The sequence below is a fragment of the Akebia trifoliata genome, chromosome 13 (assembly GCF_017979445.1).
Source record: "Akebia trifoliata isolate Shusen 1 chromosome 13, ASM1797944v1, whole genome shotgun sequence".
NCBI classification, from domain to species: Eukaryota; Viridiplantae; Streptophyta; class Magnoliopsida; order Ranunculales; family Lardizabalaceae; genus Akebia; species Akebia trifoliata.
The window spans coordinates 29,723,027-29,744,473 of NC_141387.1; the positions used below are offsets into that span (position 1 = coordinate 29,723,027).

General features: G+C 33.9%; 1 protein-coding gene and 1 long non-coding RNA gene across 5 annotated transcripts; one reads left to right on the forward strand and one right to left on the reverse strand.

Moving 5' to 3' along the window:
- Window positions 1-8,954: 8,954 nt before the first annotated feature.
- LOC147388245 (SKP1-like protein 1A) lies at window positions 8,955-9,780 on the reverse strand. The gene is made up of 2 exons (XM_086420963.1): window positions 9,279-9,780; window positions 8,955-9,185 (listed from the first exon to the last, which is right to left on the reverse strand). The coding sequence occupies exons 1-2, from the start codon at window positions 9,621-9,623 to the stop codon at window positions 9,000-9,002; spliced, it is 531 nt and encodes a 176-aa protein (XP_086277089.1). The 5' UTR covers window positions 9,624-9,780; the 3' UTR covers window positions 8,955-8,999.
- A 5,089-nt stretch (window positions 9,781-14,869) lies between these two features.
- LOC147388246 (uncharacterized) lies at window positions 14,870-21,447 on the forward strand. 4 transcript variants are annotated; one of them, XR_015171555.1, is made up of 7 exons: window positions 14,870-15,083; window positions 15,671-15,822; window positions 16,328-17,031; window positions 17,520-17,621; window positions 19,889-20,033; window positions 20,123-20,224; window positions 21,257-21,422. It is a non-coding gene; the product is annotated as an uncharacterized LOC147388246 (long non-coding RNA). The 4 variants fall into 4 exon arrangements; XR_015171553.1 differs by having other exon boundaries at window positions 14,871-15,083; window positions 20,123-21,441; XR_015171554.1 differs by having other exon boundaries at window positions 14,880-15,083; window positions 16,328-16,433; window positions 20,123-21,436.

Here is a 21,447-nt window from a genome sequence, read left to right on the forward strand (position 1 = left end):
GGAGAATGTTTTCTATAGTAAAATATATTATTTGGCTATGTGGTAGTCTCTCTTACGCTTTGACATTAATTAGTATACTTCTGGGGAGATATCATCCATCATGCTTTGGGATCTGGATAAAGAGCAGCTTGTTAGTTCCATCCCCTCATCATCAGATAGCAGCATATCAACATTGGTGTGTTTCTCTCTTTCTTTTTTCTTTTTCTATACATAGACATGTTGTTTCCTGGAACTTGGATGTTCATGTTTGGGAAGCCATTCTCCATGTAAACTAGTTCTTCTATATTTTATGCATTTGCTGGTTTATTATCATTTTGTTATGAAAGAGGAGTGAAGGAACCATCCATAGGTTGTATAAACACTTTTTATTTTAATTTTTTTAAATCTTCCATTTAAATAAACAAACATGCATATCCATTTATGTCTGATACAATAGCTACCCATGTCTTGGTATTGTTTGAGTTGCACTTGAGGCCAGCTCTTTAGTCTTTAACCTATTAGCTTGGTTGACACTTGAATTTGTAACCCCATATAGTATTTATCCTATTGTGTATCCCTAGCAAAGTTATGTTATAAAACTCCACTCTGTAAAACTAGAGAAGTTTAGCTGTTTGGACCCCACGACTTAATTATCTTTATCTAAATATTGGCTTGAAGTAGTAAGTTTGTGGGGGACCCTTGTCATTAGCAAAAGAAATCTCTATCAAATATTAATAAATGAGTAGATATGCAAGTGTTCAGATGTGGTAGCTGTATGAGATGTGTTAAATATTATATTTAAACCTAATGAATAAAGTTAAACACATCATTGTCCACTTTGATTAGCTTTGTTGGTCTTCTTTTAAGGGGTACTCCAAGAAGGATGTACTTGGAGATGGATTTTTTATTTCAAAGGCAACCCATTTTGATGGGTTTTAATACTGAAAGATTTTCTATTTACAAGCTGCTGCAGATTCGGTATGAAGTAGCAACTATCTTGTCCTTTTATTCATGAAATTTTAGTGTGATTTTGGTAATAATGGAGATTTCTAACATGTAAGCTAATTTTATGGTGGAAAACATCTTTCATTGAATGGTTTTGTTAGTTATACTTACCAATCTTGATAAGTGGCATTGGCTTCATAGTTATTGCAATTTTATGATGTTTTAGGTTTTCTTCTGACATTTTTGTCATGCTTTCTTTTCTTAAGGTTTCCAATCCCAAACGTTTCTCAATGAGTAGATTTATTTATGGGTGTAAGGGACAAGCAATTCTATTGCTAACAAATAGTAAAGTATTTGGGAATGGTAGCCCTGGTGGTAGTGGATCTCCAACTGAGGGACAATTGCGGTTTGTTTGTAGTATTATGCAACATTTTGTAATTTCGATGGTGAAGTATTTAGTAATTTTGTAAATTATGACTAATTGTAACTCTTTTTGTATATAAATGAATGTGATAGAGAACCTCAATGTTCTCTATTTGTGTATTTTGACTGCAGTTAATAGGTAGGTGCGTAGAAAGAAAAAAAATTTCAAAAGTAAATTTTTTTTAAAAACGTTTAGACATCGGTTTCAAACCGATATCTAACGTCTCAGAACATCAGTCTAATAGACATCGTATTTTAAATCGATGTCTAAGGTGTTATTTTTTTTCGAGTTAATGCTTTCAGATTTGGAACGGTTTTAAACTGTTCCAAATTCTAAGATCTGGAACGGCTTTTAACCGTTCCAAATCCTGAAATCTATCCAGCCGTCTAAACTCATTAACGATGCCTCGATTAAGGACAGCCTGTGGATTAGGAACGATCATAAACCGTTCCTAATGGCCATATTTGTTGTAGTGAATCAACTGGTTGTGGTAACCCCAGTAGTCCAATCTCCAGCTGCACCGACCCAGCCCATTTATTTTCCCATTCATACTTTCCAACAAGAACAGACAAAGAGAAGGAGAATCTGGTAACCATCAAGGGAAAGGGGTTATAGATGAAGATATAAACAAGTTGGAGAGTCTTCATGGGGAAATTAGACAAGTAAAAGGTCTCGATACTTATGGAGGTGTTAATTTTGAAGATCTTTGCTTGTATCCTGATGTTGAGCTACAAACCAAATTTAAGTTCCCAAACTTCAAAATATAAAATGGAGTCTTTTGCTCAATGACACATCTCAAATTGTATTGTGGGACCCTAGGGGCAATCGGTAGAGATGAAAGGATATTGGCATACTTATTCCAAATAAGCTTGATTGGTCTAGCACTAAAGTGGTTTTTAACATGAGATCATTCTCGTATCAAGAGTTGGAAGGACTTGGCTGATGCATTCCTCTTCAATTATCGATTATACACAAATATTGTACCCAATCGGTATGATCATATACGAGTAACAAAGAAGTTGGGCAAGTCTATTCTAGAATTTGCTCAACGATGAAGAGACACGTCATCTTTAGTGAAGCCACCTATGTTGGTGAAGGAGATGACAACAACTTTCATCACCACCTTGGGGTCTCCATTCTATACCCACCTAGATGGGCAGACCACCACTAGTTTTTCTACTCTTATGCAAATTGCTAATAGGATTGAGGACGGCATCAAGAAAGGATTGATTGCGGATTATTCTATGGTGCAGTCGACTAATCAACTAGGTTCTTTGAGTAATAGGCAGAAAAGGCTAGGCAACGGCCAAACAAAGAAGTTTGAGGTAGTGAAGAAAGAGGGAGAGAGTTACTCACACTATAGACAACCTCTCTATTGATTTAGTTAATAGTGCCTCGTCCACCATCTTCAAGGCCTCAAGTCCCAGTCCGGCCTATTCCTCCCCCCTTCCAACCAAATGCTTACCAAAATTGGTAGGGGTTTCCAAATCGACCACCAATAATCAAGCATTCCCTGGTAGAAGGAACAAATAGTTAGATTCACTACCTATGAAGTCATCTCAATTCCTACCCATGTTGATAAAAGGAGGATATATTTTTCCTCGTAGACCTCTAACAGATGCTTCCACCCAGCCAGGATATAACTTGTTCCATGTGAATTTCACATAAACACACCTGGCCATTCTACTGATCAGTATTGGACACTAAGGCATGCCATTGACAAGAAAATATTGTTTGCAATGTAGTACCTCCTCAACCAAAAAATATCCATCAAAATCCTTTACCTCCTCATAATTCAACAATGCCTCAAAATAACATTAATACCATCTCAAATAAATAGCCAAGCTTTAATCCCTCCCTTCTGAAAGCCTCACCAGGCACAATAGTGAGAATCCCATTTAACCAAGAGCCTTCTACCATTAGCACCTTAGGCATTCACGTACCATCAACCCCATTAATCATAACCCAAATGATTGACCTTAGAGTCCAATCTTCTTATCAAACCATTAACCCTTCTCTACTTCTCATCGATATCCCTACAGATTCTTTACACACACCCAATCTACCACCACCCCTAGTCTTTAATATCCATGTTTCCTTCCCATATCAATCTAATAAAGCTGTTATATGGAATTATGAGGTGAAGTTGGCTCCAACTTGCAAGGCATTAGGGGTAACAAGGAAAAATTCAGTAGTGGTTGATCAGATAACTAGATCTAGGAAATTCTATCAACTTAAGAAAATGACCATTGGGGAGTCTAGTGCGGCAACAACTGAAAGGAGTAAAGTAGAGGAAGAGGTAAAGGAAAAGGGCAAGGTCATTTTAGTTGAAGGAAAAGAGGCAGTCCCTAATAAGACATTGCCTAAGAAAAAGAGTCCAATAACTGATGATAAGGCCATGGAGTTCTTGAAAATAGTTAAGTAGAGTGAATATTGAGTCCTTAAAAAAACTACAGAAGACCCTGGTTCAGATTTCTATATTGGGTTTACTTCTTAACTCTCAGAAACATCATCATGCAGTATTGAAAATTCTAGGAGAAGCTCATGTGCCTGAAAGTACCTCTCCAGATCAGTTAGGAAAGACAGTGGGTCATATCTTGGATCACAACATCATATCATTTTCTGAGGATGAGCTAAGCTCTGAGGGGTGTGGACATTTGGAGGCATTGAATATTATGGCTATGTGTCGTGGTATGATGGTGGCACAAGTTCTTTTTGATAATGGCTCAGCTTTGAACATGTCCTTCCACTCTATCTAGACTTAATGCAGATTGGTCCTTGATCCGGTGCAATGGGAGGCAAATCAGAGCTTTTGACAACTCCAAGAGATAATCCCTAGGGGAGATAGAACTACTTGTTACTATTGGGCCATTTTTCTTCCAAATTACCTTTGAGGTTGTTAACATCACAACGACATTCAATCTTCTATTAGGCAGGCCTTGGATACATTCAGCAGGGGCAGTTCCTTCTTTCTTACATCAAATAATCAAGTTCATCAGGGGGTAATGAGATAGTTACCATCTTAGCTAAAAGCTTGATTCCTCCAAATAGAGCACCAAATATGCCGTTCATAGATGTGAATTGGATGAAAACCAAATGAAATATAATTCATTCCAATTCTAGGCAGTGAATTATACTCCCGACGATACAAAATCAAGGAAATTCAAAGTCCCAACAGCTCACAAGATCATAAATTTTCTATTCGATAATAAGTTTGAGGATGCATTTCCATCAAGACCACAAGATCCAATTCCAACAATTATAGTTCAGGCAGTTTCAATTCCAGAAGATTGGGCACTAGCAGATTCAGTTCTGACAGTTCTAGTGACTCTAGTTCCATTAGTTCCAGCTCCAGCAGATTTAGTTCAAGCAATCACAGTCGTAGTTTTGACAGTTTCAACAACTTCAGTTCCAATTCAAGTCTAGCAATTCCAGATATAGTACATGCAGTTTAAACAGTTCCAATTCCAATAATCTCTGCACTAGCAGTCTATTTCTCGGACGATTGTTCCTACGCTATAATGTCAATATTAGACACAGAGGAGAAGCATTCAGCACTACCACTTGAAAGCAATCTAATCCTTATCAACTGGGATACTATTCCTATTATTTCATCTGCCTTGCAATAAAGTAGTCTAATTCACATGAAATGAATTTATTGATCAACGCTACGTAATTTATGACCATTTCCTTGAGATTCGCCATGATTTGTCCATGTCATCACATCAATACTGAATTCTCCCACATAGATTCAATATGATCCTGCCAAAATCTATTTAAAAGGAATAAGTAGGTTTCTACAGTGTCCCAATTGATAGATTGTTACCGAATCCTTTCAAGAAGATTCTATAGGATCCTATTGAGTCTAAGAGAAGACTTTTGGTATCTTCCCACCGAACAAAAAAATAAGTTTTCTTTATGCTAGTGTGGCGAGTACTTTTGCTATTTATATAAGAAAATAGTGTTTTAAGTGAGTGAAATGAGAAAACAAATGGCTGCAAATAGTCTACCGGTACTGTTATACATTCCACCAATTTTTGATGATCAAATACAAATAAAAAATAATGTAATACTCATCATTTTGATAATTTGTGAAGGTATATACAATGGTATTCATCATTTTTGAAAATCACTATATAGATCGTTATAAAATATTTAATATCTATATAATAAATCATAACGAGTTGGAACAGTTGTGTGTGAGACAAACCTCCCATCATTTACAATTTTGTGGATTAAACCTCCCATCAAGCTATAGTGTCATGGGACTCTCTTTATTTCTTTTATTTTTCATCTCCTCTAATTTCATAATATTTTTTCTTCCACACCCTTTAATTCACTTTATTATTTTTCATCTTTTACCCTTTAATCTTGATTTTTTTAATAATACTCTTCAACCCTATTTTTCCACTTTTACCTCCTTAACCCGAAAGAGGATGCCCCGTCCTCTAACTTTACTATATATATATATAGATGTTTATTGTAATCGAGGGAGTATCCCATCAACACTCTCAAGTAAGCGTGACAGACTAATCTCCCTTAGGGGCCCCGCATGACCAACCCCATACGAGTTTTAAGGGGACGAACCCAAACCCATTTAAGTGCCACACAAGGTGGTGGGCAAGGGATTCAAAGACAAGACTTGGGCAGCACACCCAGTCTTACCATCAAGCCCAACCCTGATTGGTTAAATTTACTATATTTTCCATTGTAGCCCTTTAAGCCAATTTATTATTTTTCATCTCTTACGTCTTTAATCTCAATTAATTTTTAATAATATCATTTCAATCAAGTTATAGTTTTTTGTGACCCACTTGATTTCATTTATTCTTCACCTCCCTTAAATTTACTATATTATTTCTTTTAACCCTTTAATCCACTATATTGTTTTTCATCTTTATCCCTTTAATTTCAAATTTTTATAAAAGTTTTATCAGTTAAATCTCTCATTAAGTTATAGTTTCATGGGACCTACTTTATTTTCTTTATTCTTTACCTCTAATTTTACTATATTTTCTCTTTTACCCATTTAATCCACTTTATTGTTTTTCATATTTTACCCCATTAATCTTAAAAACGAGGTGATTGTGAATATGGCAATAGACTTATTAAAAACGAGTGAAAAATTACTTTATGCTTTCCAGCTACCCATTTCAATCTTGAATGTTAGATCTGTCAAGATTTAACCGATGTCACGATTGCTGTATTTGTTATTGGATTCCAAAAATACCCACTTTAACATTTAAACTTAATATAATTACAATCAATTTGATTAAAAACCAAGAAAATTCCAGCGCACTACTGTAGAAAATCGAATTGGTTAGTTTCTAAAATTATAAAAATATTTTTTTTTACTTTATAATATTCACAAACCCTTTAATCAACGTTATAAATAGAGATTTTAATTAATGTTTTAATTAAGGATAAGCCCTTCTTATACATGTGCGTTTGCACATGCGACCTGCTAGTATATATAATATTAATAATCAAATGAATGTTCGAACATAATTAAGATTTTAAAGTTTAATTTCATCAATTTTAAATACAATGCAACAAATTTGCAACTTCAAAATGATTTGGTTGCTTTCTTCAATGACAAGGGACATTTGGTGTATTTTTAGGTGATGAATTCAATCTTTTCTTTAAACGAGGATATTCAACTCAAATCTTTAGAGAGCTGCCATTGGCACCCTAACTTTTACTTATTACAACCTAATTAGAAATAAAGAGTTGGAGTGCCAATAGAAGCTCTCTCATGTTTTTTGCTAGATTTATATTTTTTGGGGTTTAAGATTTTACATGAGCCTAATCATAATTTTAAGAGTCGTGATGAATGCACGTGGTAAATCATACACGGTCTATATGCAGTTGACATGGCAAGGGTACAAAACCATAGATCTTTTTCTTTGGGATACACAAGGAATAGATCTGTGGTTCCGTGTCCTTGTCACATCAGCTGCGTACATGCCATGTAAGATTTACCACGTGCATTCATCATTATTGTAATTTTAGACAACTACTGATATTGCTTGGATGATTGTTATAATGTTATGTAATGTTGAAATTATATTTTGAGCCAAACCTTTGTAATGTTTGAAGAGTGTGTTTTAATTAGTAATTGGGGTGTGATAAATAATTTAAGAAATGAGGTGTACTAAGTAAAAGTTGGGGTGCTAGCAGCAGCACTACCAAGACATTGCCTCAAAATTGGTGGGTCAAAGGATGTAAGGGTTTGTTCCTGGAGAGTGTACTCCAAATGATCATAGAAGCATATGATGAGAATGATCTTAATGATGCTCATTAATTTCAGTCCATCAAACTAGTTTGGACCCACTAAGGTAAGAATCCAAAAGACAACTAGTATAGATGATCCTCATCCAATCAACTGTATCTTCTGAACAGTCTAAACAGATAAGCATTTTTCATATATTTAAGATCATCTGATGAAGTTCAGTTTTGGGCCAAGAGATCTCCTAAGTGGGCCAATAGATTGGATCACCTATGCCCATAGGTTACCCACTGGAAAGTACTTGAAGCAAGAGAATTGAATTGAATTTATTGCAGTTCTTAATTAAATTTATTTCTTTAAATTTGATTTTGATTTATAATATTACCTTTTTTGTAAATCTAGACATTAGAAAATTTCTTTCCTTTTTTGTGTTAGTTGAAAGTTAAAGATTCCCTTAGTTTTGTTGTTTGGGAGAGTTGTTGAGACGATTCTTCAAAAATGTAGTCCCACATCCAATAAAGGCGAATAGTGTTCAATTTATAAAGGATTTCACTCTCCCTCTTGCTTAAAGTTAGTGAGAAAGAGAGTGGACCTCGAACGCACAACAGGACCCAAGACACCATGGCACTGTAGCCCATTGACCTTTGGTGCAATCCGTTAGAAAACCTTAATGCGTGTATGTCTCCACGTAATAACACACACACAGACACACATGTGCCAAGCTAGGCTGGGCTCGGATTTGTGTTGGTCTTGAAGATATTTTTACTCAACATTTCATTATTTTTATCCAATCTCAACCATTGATCTCCTTGAATTTTGAGAATAATAGTTTCCAAACTTTGATGTGTTTAAATGGGCTAATTAAGGTCCAAAAGCATATGGTGTTATGGAAAAATGGATTGACGAAGAAGTGACAAAAGAAACGGTTTGAGTGAAAGAGAAAAAGAGAGAAAGAGGTGGTGTAATTTGGGAGAGATAGATGGTTTGAGTGGGAGGTTCCTGATTTTGGAAAAGAAAGGGTTGGGTTGAGAGAGATCTGGAATGAGAAACACTTTCCTTACTAAGTTATATTAAGTTTCAAATCTTATTAAGTATCGTTGAAATATAATCAAAGCCCGCCAAGTACGAAAATAAAATGAGATAAGATATCGATATAAAAAAAAAAAAACACTACCATGGACTATTTTCAAGAACTCCATGGAATTGTTTAATGCACACCAATAAAACACTAAAAAAAAAAAAAAGAAATTTCTGTTGGCACCTCACCTCAAACGTTATGAAGGTTTGGCTTAAATTATAATCTCAAACATTCTCCTTCATATAAAATCCTAAACACATTCAAACAATATTCTACTATAAAATCCTAAAAAAAAAAAATTCTTTATTTTTAATTAGGGTGCCAATAACAAATAAATAGTAAACCTAAGTTAAGTTAAATTCGAAGGCCCATTGATTCTCTCTCCGGACTTCCGCCTCTTCTTCTGGGGTGTAGTCATTCTCGATGTTAAATGTCTTGCGAATCTCCTCTGCTGTCTTTCCCTTCATCATATCAGCTACAGTCTGACACGTCAACCCCAACAAACTCTTTATTTCCAAATAGTTTGCAGCCTAACATAAATCATAAAATCAGTTAACAATATGTTGAAACCCTAGAAATCGAAAAGAAAAGAAAAGAAAAGAAAAGAATCTCACTACACTCACCCAAATTAGGTCAATGAGAGTGGCTTGATCAACCTTGACAAAGTCAGCATCCCAGGTCTTGAGGTCAGTTTTATGAGCAATGGTGGTGGAGTTTTCAAAGTCAGCATCACAGATAATGTTGAAGTTATTTTTATGAGCAATGGTGGTGGTGGAGGTTTCAACGTGTTTCTTGCAGTATTCAATGATCTTTGCTAAGATCTTACCAGTAACGTTGGGTAATGGAATCAAATCTTCTGCACAATCGACCTCGATCATATTTTTGATGGTTTGAGATTGAAGAGCCACATCTTCCTCCACATCGAACACTTCTCCATCACAACTCCTCAAAGTCACTTTCTTCGACATTATGATTTCTCTCTCTCTCTCTCTCTCTCTCTCTCTATTTACAAAGATTTCAATCTATCAATTTTTTACCCCTTATTTATAGAGTAGAAAAACGAAGTATCTTTCTAATCTCAGCACTTACAGAATTGGAGTCCGACTTTCAAGCGGGCAGCCAGCTTCAAATTTCGAGGAAACCCTCTTCATTACAATATTTATGATTTATCCATCTAATTTTAGCTATACTCGTACTCGTATCTTGCCGTTTTGTAATCGGGGGACTTTACCTGATGGACCTAATTATTGTCTTTTTTTTTATTATTATTTTTATTATTTTATTTTATATTATTTATTTATATATATTTATTATTATTATTAAAGGCTCCTTTGCAGTTATATCAACTCCAAGGGGCCCCTTACGTTATAAAGATTGTACCGACCAAACCTTACATACTTTGTAGCTATAAACCACCTCAATTTGTTGCTTTCAAAAACATGATCTAATGCCACAAACATGGTTTTAAATCTTGTTCGAGACCAAAATGAATTGGACACTAATACAACTTGTTTAATTTGTCATTAAAATATGCATTTGTCATTTTTATAAGCTAAGAACTTGTGAGTTCGTCACTTTTAATATCTACAAATTTATTGGTACACCAGTGAATATACAAGTGACGAATTTACTCGAAATACATGTTTTGGGAATTAAAATGAAAGTGTACCGAATCGGAATTTGGACATAAGTTGCGCACGTTTTGAGGAAAATCCTTTATATTTGTTAGATTTAGGATTTTATATTAGACCTAATCCTAATTGTAAACAATTGTTGAAGTTGTTTGAACGTGTTATAATTCTTCATAATGTTGAAATAATAACTTCAACCAAATTTTTGTAATGTTGAATGGTGTGTGTTAATCTATAAATAAGGTGTCATAAATAATTTAAGAAATTGGGGTGTAATAAGTAAAAGCTGGGGTGCCAATAACAATTTTATATTTTTCCTCCCAAACCTTTGTACTGTAGTCCATTTAGTAGTAAACTTTTTTCTTTCTCCTTCAACCTCATCTCTCATTATAATGTTTTTAAAATATTCAAATTACCCTTTTTTTCTCATCTTGTGAATGAAAAATGGAAAATGATATGCTTCTAATTTTGAACGTTTAGATGTATTTTTTCGATCTACTTCAATGATTCACACACACAATAAATGGAAAACGAAGTTGAGATTCTATATATATTCATTTTTGGGCGATTACATTGTAACTTTTGATTCTAGTGTCCGTTTTTTCATTTTGAATGTTTCAAGAATATATATCCAGTATTGAAGTCGAAAAAAAGTAAAAGAAAAACGGAAAAATCTGGATCGTATTTACAATATTGAGTTCATCCCATTTTAATCGCAAGTTAGACAACTTTTATTATTGAGTTCAATAAAATTTTTGAATTCAAGCTTTTGTAATGGATACATCCACACTGTAGTTGACATATCTGCCACAATAGCTCTTACAAATGTCCCCCTCAATAGTTTTTGAAATTTGATGAATTCAACAATAAGAGTTATTGTGGCGAATATATCGATTATATATTTGTTGTATTTATAGCTTGAATAAGAAATTTTAAAAATGTCAAACTTGACAATAAAACGGTTAAACTCGACATTATAAATGTGATACATTTTTTTTTTTCGTTTTTTTGACTTAAATATTGGATAAACTTCTCGAAATACCCAAAATGCATAGATCATGGTTGCGTAACAGATACTCGAGTCAACAAGTTACAACGTAATCTTCAACTTCATTTTTTTTTTCTTTTTTATTTTATAAATCGTCGTAAGAAAAAAAAACATCTAAATGTTCAAAATTGGGAGTATATTGTAATGCCCCATATTTTTATTCACATATCTCGAGGAAAATTTGTAGGCAACCAATATAATTTTTTTTTTAGTTGGAATTTGATAAATTTGATTACACCATTAGATCTGCAACTAAAAATTAATCAAAATAAACTATAAGATTATAAAAATCAGAGTTTGGGACACAAACTTATTAAAAATACAAGAACAATTATATTAATGATCATTATGACCCTAGGACTAAATAACAACATAAAGACAAATTTACAAATTTTATTCTTTTAGTACGTACTCTTCTTTTCTAAATAAAATCCTAGAGAAATTGTTGCCTCCACAAAGCCTTCCAATTAGATTTTTCTGTACTTAGAGGATTCATTAGATTTTAACGAAGGAGGGAATAACGATCACCTCGTCGCAAGTTTCAAGGGGAACCAAAGAAACGAATCTTTGAATCACCATCTTAAGGAGAAGACTTCGACTCAACTTAGTTTTTCACTTTTCTTTTTGAGTTTTAGCATCAATGTAAGATAGGAAACTTCTAGACCTTCCAAATAGTCATTATTTTCAATGTATCATAGCTTTTGATTTTAAAACCTTGTATACTTTATTTTAAATTAAGAAAAATATTAATCTCTTATAAAAATCATATGTAGAATTGTTTGTTTAGTGTATTTTCCTGTTAAAAATTATTTTGAAGACTTTTTATAGATTTGAGGAAAAATCGTCGAAGGGATGACCAATCTTTTTTTCTCGGTCTACCTAAGGAAGCTCGGTCAACCCACCTTTTACCATAGTCGACCGACCTTTATCCCTATGAAGAACTTGAGTGTGAGCAATTTTTGGATTATGTCAATTGACCTATCGTTCTAACAACTTTCGAGTTCAGTCGACCGAACTACCTTAGCCTCCCGACCTTATGTAAAAGGTTGTAGTTTAGTTTGTTTTCAACACTCTATTTTCCTACCAGCTTATACACTTTTTAGCACCTTAGTTTCATTAAAAACATTTAAGTTCCAATTTACTTTAAGATATTTAATGAAAATAAAGGATTACCCCCATTTGGAAACAATAAGAATGATTTAAAAATCCAAATCTCAATAAAGAAAAATCTAATTTTTGAGTTTAAGAACAAAATATGATTTATGATGTTTTTGTTAGATTTTTCAAATCTTGACTTTTTGGACTTTTTGTTCGAACTAAACTTTTAAAATTACATGATGTCAAATTTCTTAATTAAGACTTTCATTTCCTAAAATCCATTTTAATTTGAAGAACTTTGAAAAATCATTTTTCCAACACTTAACAAAATTTTCACTAGTTTTTTATAGTTTTAATCAACCTTTGATGGTTTTGCCTTGAATTACCTACATAAACTATCTTTGACCATTTTTTGTCATTATATAGAAATTCTTTTATAAAATGAGTCTTGACATTTAAATTTATTGAAAAATTTACTTTCATTTCTTTAAAGAAAAAAATGGTTTAAAGATTTAAATTCGGAAAGGATCCGAGGCCTAGCAAGAAGCCATTACATCAAGGATCTAGGGTTGTCTACTATTCCTCATAATGAGACATACAAATATACTCTAGCCAGAGCTCATTACATCAAGGATCTAAGGCCAAGCAAGAAGCCGAGGGTTGAATGTATGGTGCTATTTTCTCAACTTAAGATAGATCATATTGTATGGTGCAGGGATTGGTGCAAGACTAATCCAAGGTTGAATATGGAAAGTAAGAGACACATATCCTTACTGGCCTATTCACAACCACTCTTTATGCCCCTCTTCGAGTGCTCAGACAGTTTGCCTTCATCCAGATTACGTCACAAATTGAGCTAGTATTCGTGGACTTGCACATTCTAAATCATACAACTTCACCAGGAGTACATGAGAAATTACAATCACACTGGATCAGTAGTAACCAAAACCTAATCAAACCTACGTTATGTTTTCCTGCAAAAATGTCTCAAGAATATGACTAATGATTCTACCAAACTTATCCAAATTATGATAAGAAACACCAATCAAATTATGATAAGAAGGCTGCAACAACGATTGGTTGATCATGGCATCAATCCCAATCTTTGAACCTTGTATGCATTTTATAATTGTTTGTTTTTGTGTGTTCTTTAGTTGTAATCCTTGACTGGAATTTGTTGATGCTGTAAAATTTTCTATTTTGTCTCGAGCAAGGTAGAACCAAATTTTGACTGTTAAGACTAGAATAGATCATTAATAACAAGACTTTAATCTCGAGCAATAATATATGGGTTCAAAAAAAGAAAAAAAAGGGAGTATCCATTAGCGTGAATGCACAAGTATCCTGGACCATCACAAGGTTGAGGCCCATCATTCTCATAGCATTGCATGCCTTAAGAATGAGGCAATCCAAAGTCATACCTCATATTTCTAACAGTCATTTTCCAAAGTTACTAGAGTTATTTTTCTAGAGCTATCAAAGTCATTTTTCAAAGTTACTAGAGCTCATGCCAAAGTTAATTATTTTCATAATTCATACCGGAGTTATCTACTAGAGTCAATACCCGAGTTACCATAGTCTATACATGAGTTCATAACAGAGTTATCTATTAGAGTCAATACTAGAGTTGCTAGAGTCAATACTCGAGTTTCCAGAGTTTATACCTGAGCTCATACCAGAGTTATCTACTAGAGTCAATACCAGAGTTGCCAGTGTCCATACTTGGGTTGAGTTCACACTAGAGTTTGTTTTCCAAAGTTACCAAAGTTTTTCTGAGTCACTAGAGTTTCTAAAAGATTTTGTATTTTCTTTTTAGAATTAAGTCATAAGTCATTAGTAGTTCAAGGGAAGTCCCAAGAATATTCATAAGTTGTTTCAAAACAAAAATAAATAAAAAATCATAGTATTGCATCATTCATCATTCTTCGTGCAAATTCACATAATAATATTACATATGTTATTAACCTACTACAAGGGCCGATCATTAATTAATCTGGATTGGGATAATTGATAATCATCATTAATCTGCTAAAAACAAGAAAATTTATCTTTAAGCACTGACATTCTGAACTAATACAAGTGCTTTTACGTTCAAAAGCACCAATGAGTTCCTCATTTGATCAGAGTTAACACTCTCAAGACACGACTGAAGTTATCATCAATTTGGAAAATAGGTTCCTCACATTGTCTGGAAAAATAAAGGACGTCATGGAAGCCGTAAGCATCATCATGGCCCAATAGAATCAGCCTCCTACTTTTCAACTTGAACCTCCAACCGCACCAGTACCTCCGGCAACATTGCCACCCAATCACTAAAAGAAAATGTCTATTTTGGAACATGAGGGTGAAACGGACTTTGACCGTTTGTAATAAAAAACGGGTTGAAACCGTTTTTTATATTAGAAACCGTTTCTCAATCGTGAGTCACTCGTTTTAACCCTCACCAAACCGAAGTAGGTCTTTCTCTCGTTCTTGTAAGAACGAAGGACGGAAAGAGTTCGAGTGAAAGGGAAAATTGCTCAAAAAGCTACGAAAATCCAGTCGTTTCTCGATGAACTTAGGATTGACGAAGATTTATCAATTTCTGAGAGAAAATCCATTTCGTTCCTCAATGTCGATCGATTTTTTGTCGAAATCCCTTCGTCTCCCATGTAAGATATTGTTTTCTTTCAATTTTCTCTTCGATCTATCATTTTCTATGATTTTGGAACCCTATTATGAGATTTTTAGTTAGATCTAATTTGATTTACCATTGATTTACATATATTCTTTCCAACAATGTTTTTGGCTTCGAAATTTGTTCTGAAAATCGGTTTGTGTCTACGAATCGGGTTTTCTTTGGCGTCTATGGTGGATTTCATTCAAGGATTGGTTAGGGTTTCGTTTTTTTATATTTTTAACTTAAATGTGCAATTCGAATGAAGATTTAGTGCTTTTAGTTTGGATTTTTTTTTTTTTTTTTTTTTTTCTGATTTTTAATTCATGTTGTGGAGTTCTTCAATTTGCAATGATCGATATGAGACACTAAAATGTTGAAATGAAATATCCCTTGTATTTTTAGTCAGCAAAAATCTGTTGATTGTGTAACCGAACCATTTATTTATGTAGGTTTAGCCGAACCATCTATTTTTGTAATTAATCTTGAAATAATGGGAACTTATTTACTGTTGATTGTGTTTGTTCAGTCTTTACAGTCAATCTTGCACCCCCTTTCATTGACATTTGTTCTTTGTTCTAGGTTGGGATCATTGCATTGAAACAATATTTTGCGAGTTTACTGATCCTTGGTTCACTGAGGATGCTGGTGAGCTACATTGCAAGTGTTTATGTGATCAACTTGGGTTCAAAGCCCTCTTCACTTAGTCGACTTACTCACCGGAAAAGAACGAGGTTAAACCCATTTGGGCTGCTTTTACTTCCTCCCCTCTTGATAATTTGTTTGCTCGTATCAGATTTGAATTACTCGATAAAAATTTAAATTGTGATTTGTATAGAACTCTGTAGTTTATACTTCATAAATGGGGTTTACTCGTTCTGAAGCATGAAACTTTTTATCATTATTGATGGTAATATTACTAAATTTAATACTCAAATACTAGTGATTATAATCATTCTTTTTTATGAATTATTTCCAATAAATTTGTGATCGTAATAATTCTTTCCATATAAATTCTGTTTAGGAAAAAACACCAAACTGATAAAACTTCGGTTAAATTGCGTAACCGGATACCATTTTAAAATGTTTCTTATTCGGATTATTTTGCTTGATGGTGGTTTGACAATCTACTTGAAAAATCTAGACAAGTATAATGTATGTTATCTCAAGTATAAATGGCTATTTCTCATATAGAAAGAGGATCACTTGATTCTTATCATGCACGCTTTGTTTTGGTAGGTAAGCTACATTAAGGGGGCATCACACACAAGAACCTTAGAATCCGAGCTTGGGGCACCACTCCATAAGAGGTTGTTCACAGCTTAGAGACACATTTGGTTGCAGAGTATGTATATCCATCTTTTTTTTATGCTCCGAGACATTTGGTTGTTCACATCTTTTTGTACGTGCGGTAAACATTCCCATGTACATCACTCTTAGGTGCACCTCAGTAGTATTTACAATGATTATAGAATATGGTCTGATGGGTCAGAAGTATTCATATAGAGTTGTTGGCAGGTAAACAGCTCTTTCTCAACGCATCTCTCTCTTAGCTCATACTTTTGTTCTGCATGCATGTTTAAAAGAGATGCTATTTTTCTTACTAGTGTAAACAATATTTGCTGTCCATAAGACTACTTGAAACTGAAGAAGACACCCCTTCCTGTGTAGTAGGAACTGTATAGTAGTAGATATAGCCTATGATACCTTGATGCTGGTACATGTGTCAAATCAAGTATGATAAAGGATGTAATGCAGAAGATGGAAGAAAATCTTAGATTTAAATTGTTGTCTAGAATTATATTTACAAGACATCAATGTGACTATAACGATGTCTAGTTAGAAATGTTACAATGAAATATTCATGATTTTCAACTGTTTAAATTCCATGCCCTTGTCCTTCTAACTTCTTCATATGGTAATGGCAGACCTTTGGAGTAAATGTATGCTTCTAACATTGTACATCCCTTTGAAGCTTCTTTAGATGATTAAAACAGGGTTCGTCACCAGTATGTTTATTGCTAATAATTCAGTATGGTCATCCGTTTAAGTAAATGGCATCAAAGGTTTTTGTGTTTTCAATTTTAGCTTGCCCTCAGAAGGCTCATAGAAGTTCCACAACAATGGTGAACTCTTTTGCATCGAAGTATATACAGATGTATTCCATTTAATTTTATTATCTTTGTGTTAACATAATTATTTATTATGCGTTATTTATGTCAAAGTACTTTGCTCTAAACTCTATTGATTTGCTGGTTTGGAGTTTTATGTATCTGCCACCGTATTATTCTTCATTGGATATCAGTCTTATCCTACTCATGCATGTGGTTTATGGTTTTTCATTTCTATCTACGCTTCATTGAACTGTATAATTGGGTAATGGGAGAATTGTTTGTGTTTTAAATCTTATTATATTTTTTGCTTGCTCCAGATGTTAAGATCATAAAATTTGGAGACGTTGTTGAGGCTAGAACAGTTCAGTTCTCATCGCTAATACCTTTAGTCCATCCCTATGAACTGCTTGTGTCTGAGGGTATATCACTCTTCCCATCACCTTTTCTTTGTTATTTGGGGTTATAGTGTTACCTCCCTTTGCGTTAATTCCTTAATTTGCAACTATTAATAGGTTATGGTGTTGGTTTCATATGCTCAAATCTTCCATGGATTCTTGAGTTCTACCAGTTGGACACTTGGAACGCACTCTTAAGTTGCCAATATAATGCCTTTAATATCCTAAATTTTTTTGACATTCATTACTATGTTAAAAACAAAATCTAGATTCGACATACGTGTTTGATTTGTTATGGTTTTAAAAATTAGCTATGGATTAGAGTTTGATGGATGGATATTTTCAATCTTTCCCTTTAAGGAATTATTATCTTCTATGAATTATCAAGTTATTTGTTCATTTGCTACTATTGATATCTCTTATTGGAAGAACATTAGGAATGTTTCTTAAGGTTGAAAAACTCCAACCCGATTGATGGCTTGAAAATTTCAGTCTAACATTCTTCTTGTTATATAAGAACATTAGCTTGACGACCACCTAATAATTGTCCCACCAAAACCTCACAGATATTACCAATGCTGGTAGGTACAAGAATATTTCCAGAAATGGCACACAAAAGCTTAAGAAATCTCATCTAAGCTTTGGCTAGTTGTTCCCCTATTCTAGGACGTTTAAGATCATTGAATTTTCCAGATTTAAATAAGAAAGCTAAGTATTAGTACCATAGGTGGTTAGTTTTCTACAATTCCCGGATTAAAAGGTAGCCAAATCAGTTTTTAGCTAGTTGGGAATTACAATCAACTTAATGACCATGCCTGGAACATAGATAGTATGTCCTTTGGCGACTAATTCAAAACCAATGTTGGCAAACACAGATAATGATCTATATGTTTGGTACAATAATTTCTTTAACGTGCCTCATCTCAAGAATAGGTGGGACTTGGGTAAAGGAGATTTAATGGATCTGTTAAGAGATTCAAAGGAAGCAATCTCTGATTAATGGCATAAAGAAAGCTACCTTTTGTGCATTCGTATATTACTTGGAATGACCAGGCTTCCTTGCTTGAAACTTTTAGGGGTGTGCCAAATTTTTTATGAGTTTGGTTTGGTTTTTTGAGGACAAGTTGATTTTCTTCTTGGGTTGCTCTGTTTTTATCTTTACTGTTGCTAATAGTTTTATTCTATTTGGAAACAGTTTTCTCTAGGGTTGAACTTTCAAGAAAGAAGAAACAAGTAGAGGAGCAAAGAGACATAAAACAAGATAAAAAACAACTAGGATTATAACCCATCAGGACATGGTCTTTTGGGCAGGCATAGGTCATCATGTCCTCTCCCTACATTAGATTACTATGATCTTTTTTTATAACCCATATTCCTATAATTATTATGTTTGGTTGTTAGACCTTCTAGAATTATAGTTGGCATCTCTCTTTTTTTACTATATCTTACTAAAATTAGAGTAGCATTCTTGTCTGTGTAGACTTTAAAAAAAAAAAATGTCATTTAAGGAGTGTTTGACAACAGCGAAAACATTTATTGGAGAAATCAATTTCTGTAAACAACATCCTTCCAAAAATTTATTATTTCAGAAAATATTTGATGGTGTTTGATCCTAACCCCCCCCCCCCCCCCCCCCCCCCCCCAACTACACACAAAAATCATATTTTCCCGTAGCAAGAAAAATCAAGATAAGCCTCCCAACAGAAAAAATGTACTAGGCAAAACCAATATTAATGGTGCCTTATCCTAGCTACTTAGGGTCAACGATACAACTCTTGTCCATCATTCATTTCTATCCAGATCCATATATTTTGAATTTCATCCACTATCAACACCATCACTAACTTTGATTGAAGAAAGCATGGAGAGTTCATGTAGGAACTTTTGTAATGGTCAACACATTTTGATTGTAGAACAAACACATTGGGCTGTCTGCACGGCATTTGGTTAGGAGCCCAAGGTGTTTTAAACTCCAATTAAAGCATGCCACTTAGACACTACACCGTACTGGATCCTGATTTGTTCTATAAATATAAACATATATGTAAAAGGTAGTTCCTAGACATGTTTTGTTTGAATTTAGTGGATTTCTTACTTTTTTTTTTATTTTTTTGTGTGTTAGTGTGTGCTTGCGTGTGAAAATCCAAATTTTTTTTGTGTGTGACATGTCATTGAAGTTTCTTGACCGAAGAGAGGGAATCATAGCACTTGCCTTTGGTATACTATTATTTTCCAATCTGTTTTAATGCTTCAAAATGAATCTGATTGTATTCTCATCTCATTTAATATAGGTGATGGAAATATCCGAATTGGAAAGACTACACTCAAAAGGGTAGACAGAAGCTTGTAATTGCATTCTGTTCAATTCAGGGTCATAGACCTGGTGTGCGAGGGGTGAACGCTGTTGTGGATTGGCAGCAACAATCTGTATATTTGGTATAAACTCAGATTTGGAGAACGTTTTCTATAGTAAATTATATTATTTGGCTATGTGGTCGTCTCTCTTACGCTTAGACATTAATTAGTATGCTTCTGGGGAGATATCATCCATCATGCTTTGGCATCTGGATAAAGAGCAGCTTGTTAGTTCCATCCCCTCATCATCAGATAGCAGCATATCAGCATTGGTGCGTTTCTCTCTTTCTTTTTTTCTTTTTCTATTAGACATGTTGTTTCCTGGAACTTGGATGTTCATGTTTGGGAAGCCATTCTCCATGTAAACTAGTTCTTCTATATTTTGTGCATTTGTTGGTTTATTATCATTTTGTTATGAAATAGGAGTGAAGGAACCATCCATGGGTTGTATAAACACCTTTTATTTTAATTTTTTAAAATCTTCCATTTAAATAAACAAACATGCATATCCAGGCCGCCAAAATGATTGGTTTATGTTTGATACAATAGCTACCCATGTCTTGGTATTGTTTGAGTTGCACCTGAGGCTAGCTCTTTAGTCTTTAACATATTAGCTTGGTTGACACTTGAATTTGTAACCCCATATAGTCTTTATCCTATTGTGTATCCCTAGCAAAGTTATATTATAAAACTCCACTCTGTAAAACTAGAGAAGTTTAGTTGTTTGGACCCCACAACTTAATTATCTTTATCTAAATATTGGCTTGAAGTAGTAAGTTTGTGGGGGACCCTTATCATTAGCAAAAGAAATCTCTGTCAAATATTAATAAATGAGTAGATATGCAAGTGTTCAGATGTGGTAGCTGTACGAGGTGTGTTAAATATTATATTTAAACCTAATGAATAAAGTTAAACACATCATTGTCCACTTTGATTAGCTTTGTTGGTCTTCTTTTAAGGGGTACTCTAAGAAGGATGTACTTGGAGATGGATTTTTTTATTTCAAAGGCAACCCACTTTGATGGGTTTTAATACTGAAAGATTTTCTATTTACAAGCTGCTGCAGATTCGGTATGAAGTAGCAACTACCTTGTCCTTTTATTCATGAAATTTTAGTGTGATTTTGGTAATAATGGAGATTTCTAACATGTAAGCTAATTTTATGGTGGAAAACGTCTGTCATTGAATGGTCTTGTTAGTTATACTTACCAATCTTGATAATTGGCATTGGCTTCATAGTTATTGCAATTTCATGGTGTTTTAGGTTTTCTTCTGACATTATTGCCGTGCTTTCTTTTCTTAAGGTTTCCAATCCCAAACGTTTCTCAATGAGTAGATTTAGTTATGGGTGTAAGGGACAAGCAATTCTATTGCTAACTAATGGTGAAGTATTTGGGAATGGCAGTGGATCTCCAACTAAGGGACAATTGCGGTTTGTTTGTAGTATTATGCGACATTTTGTAATTTCGATGGTGAACTATTTAGTAATTTTATA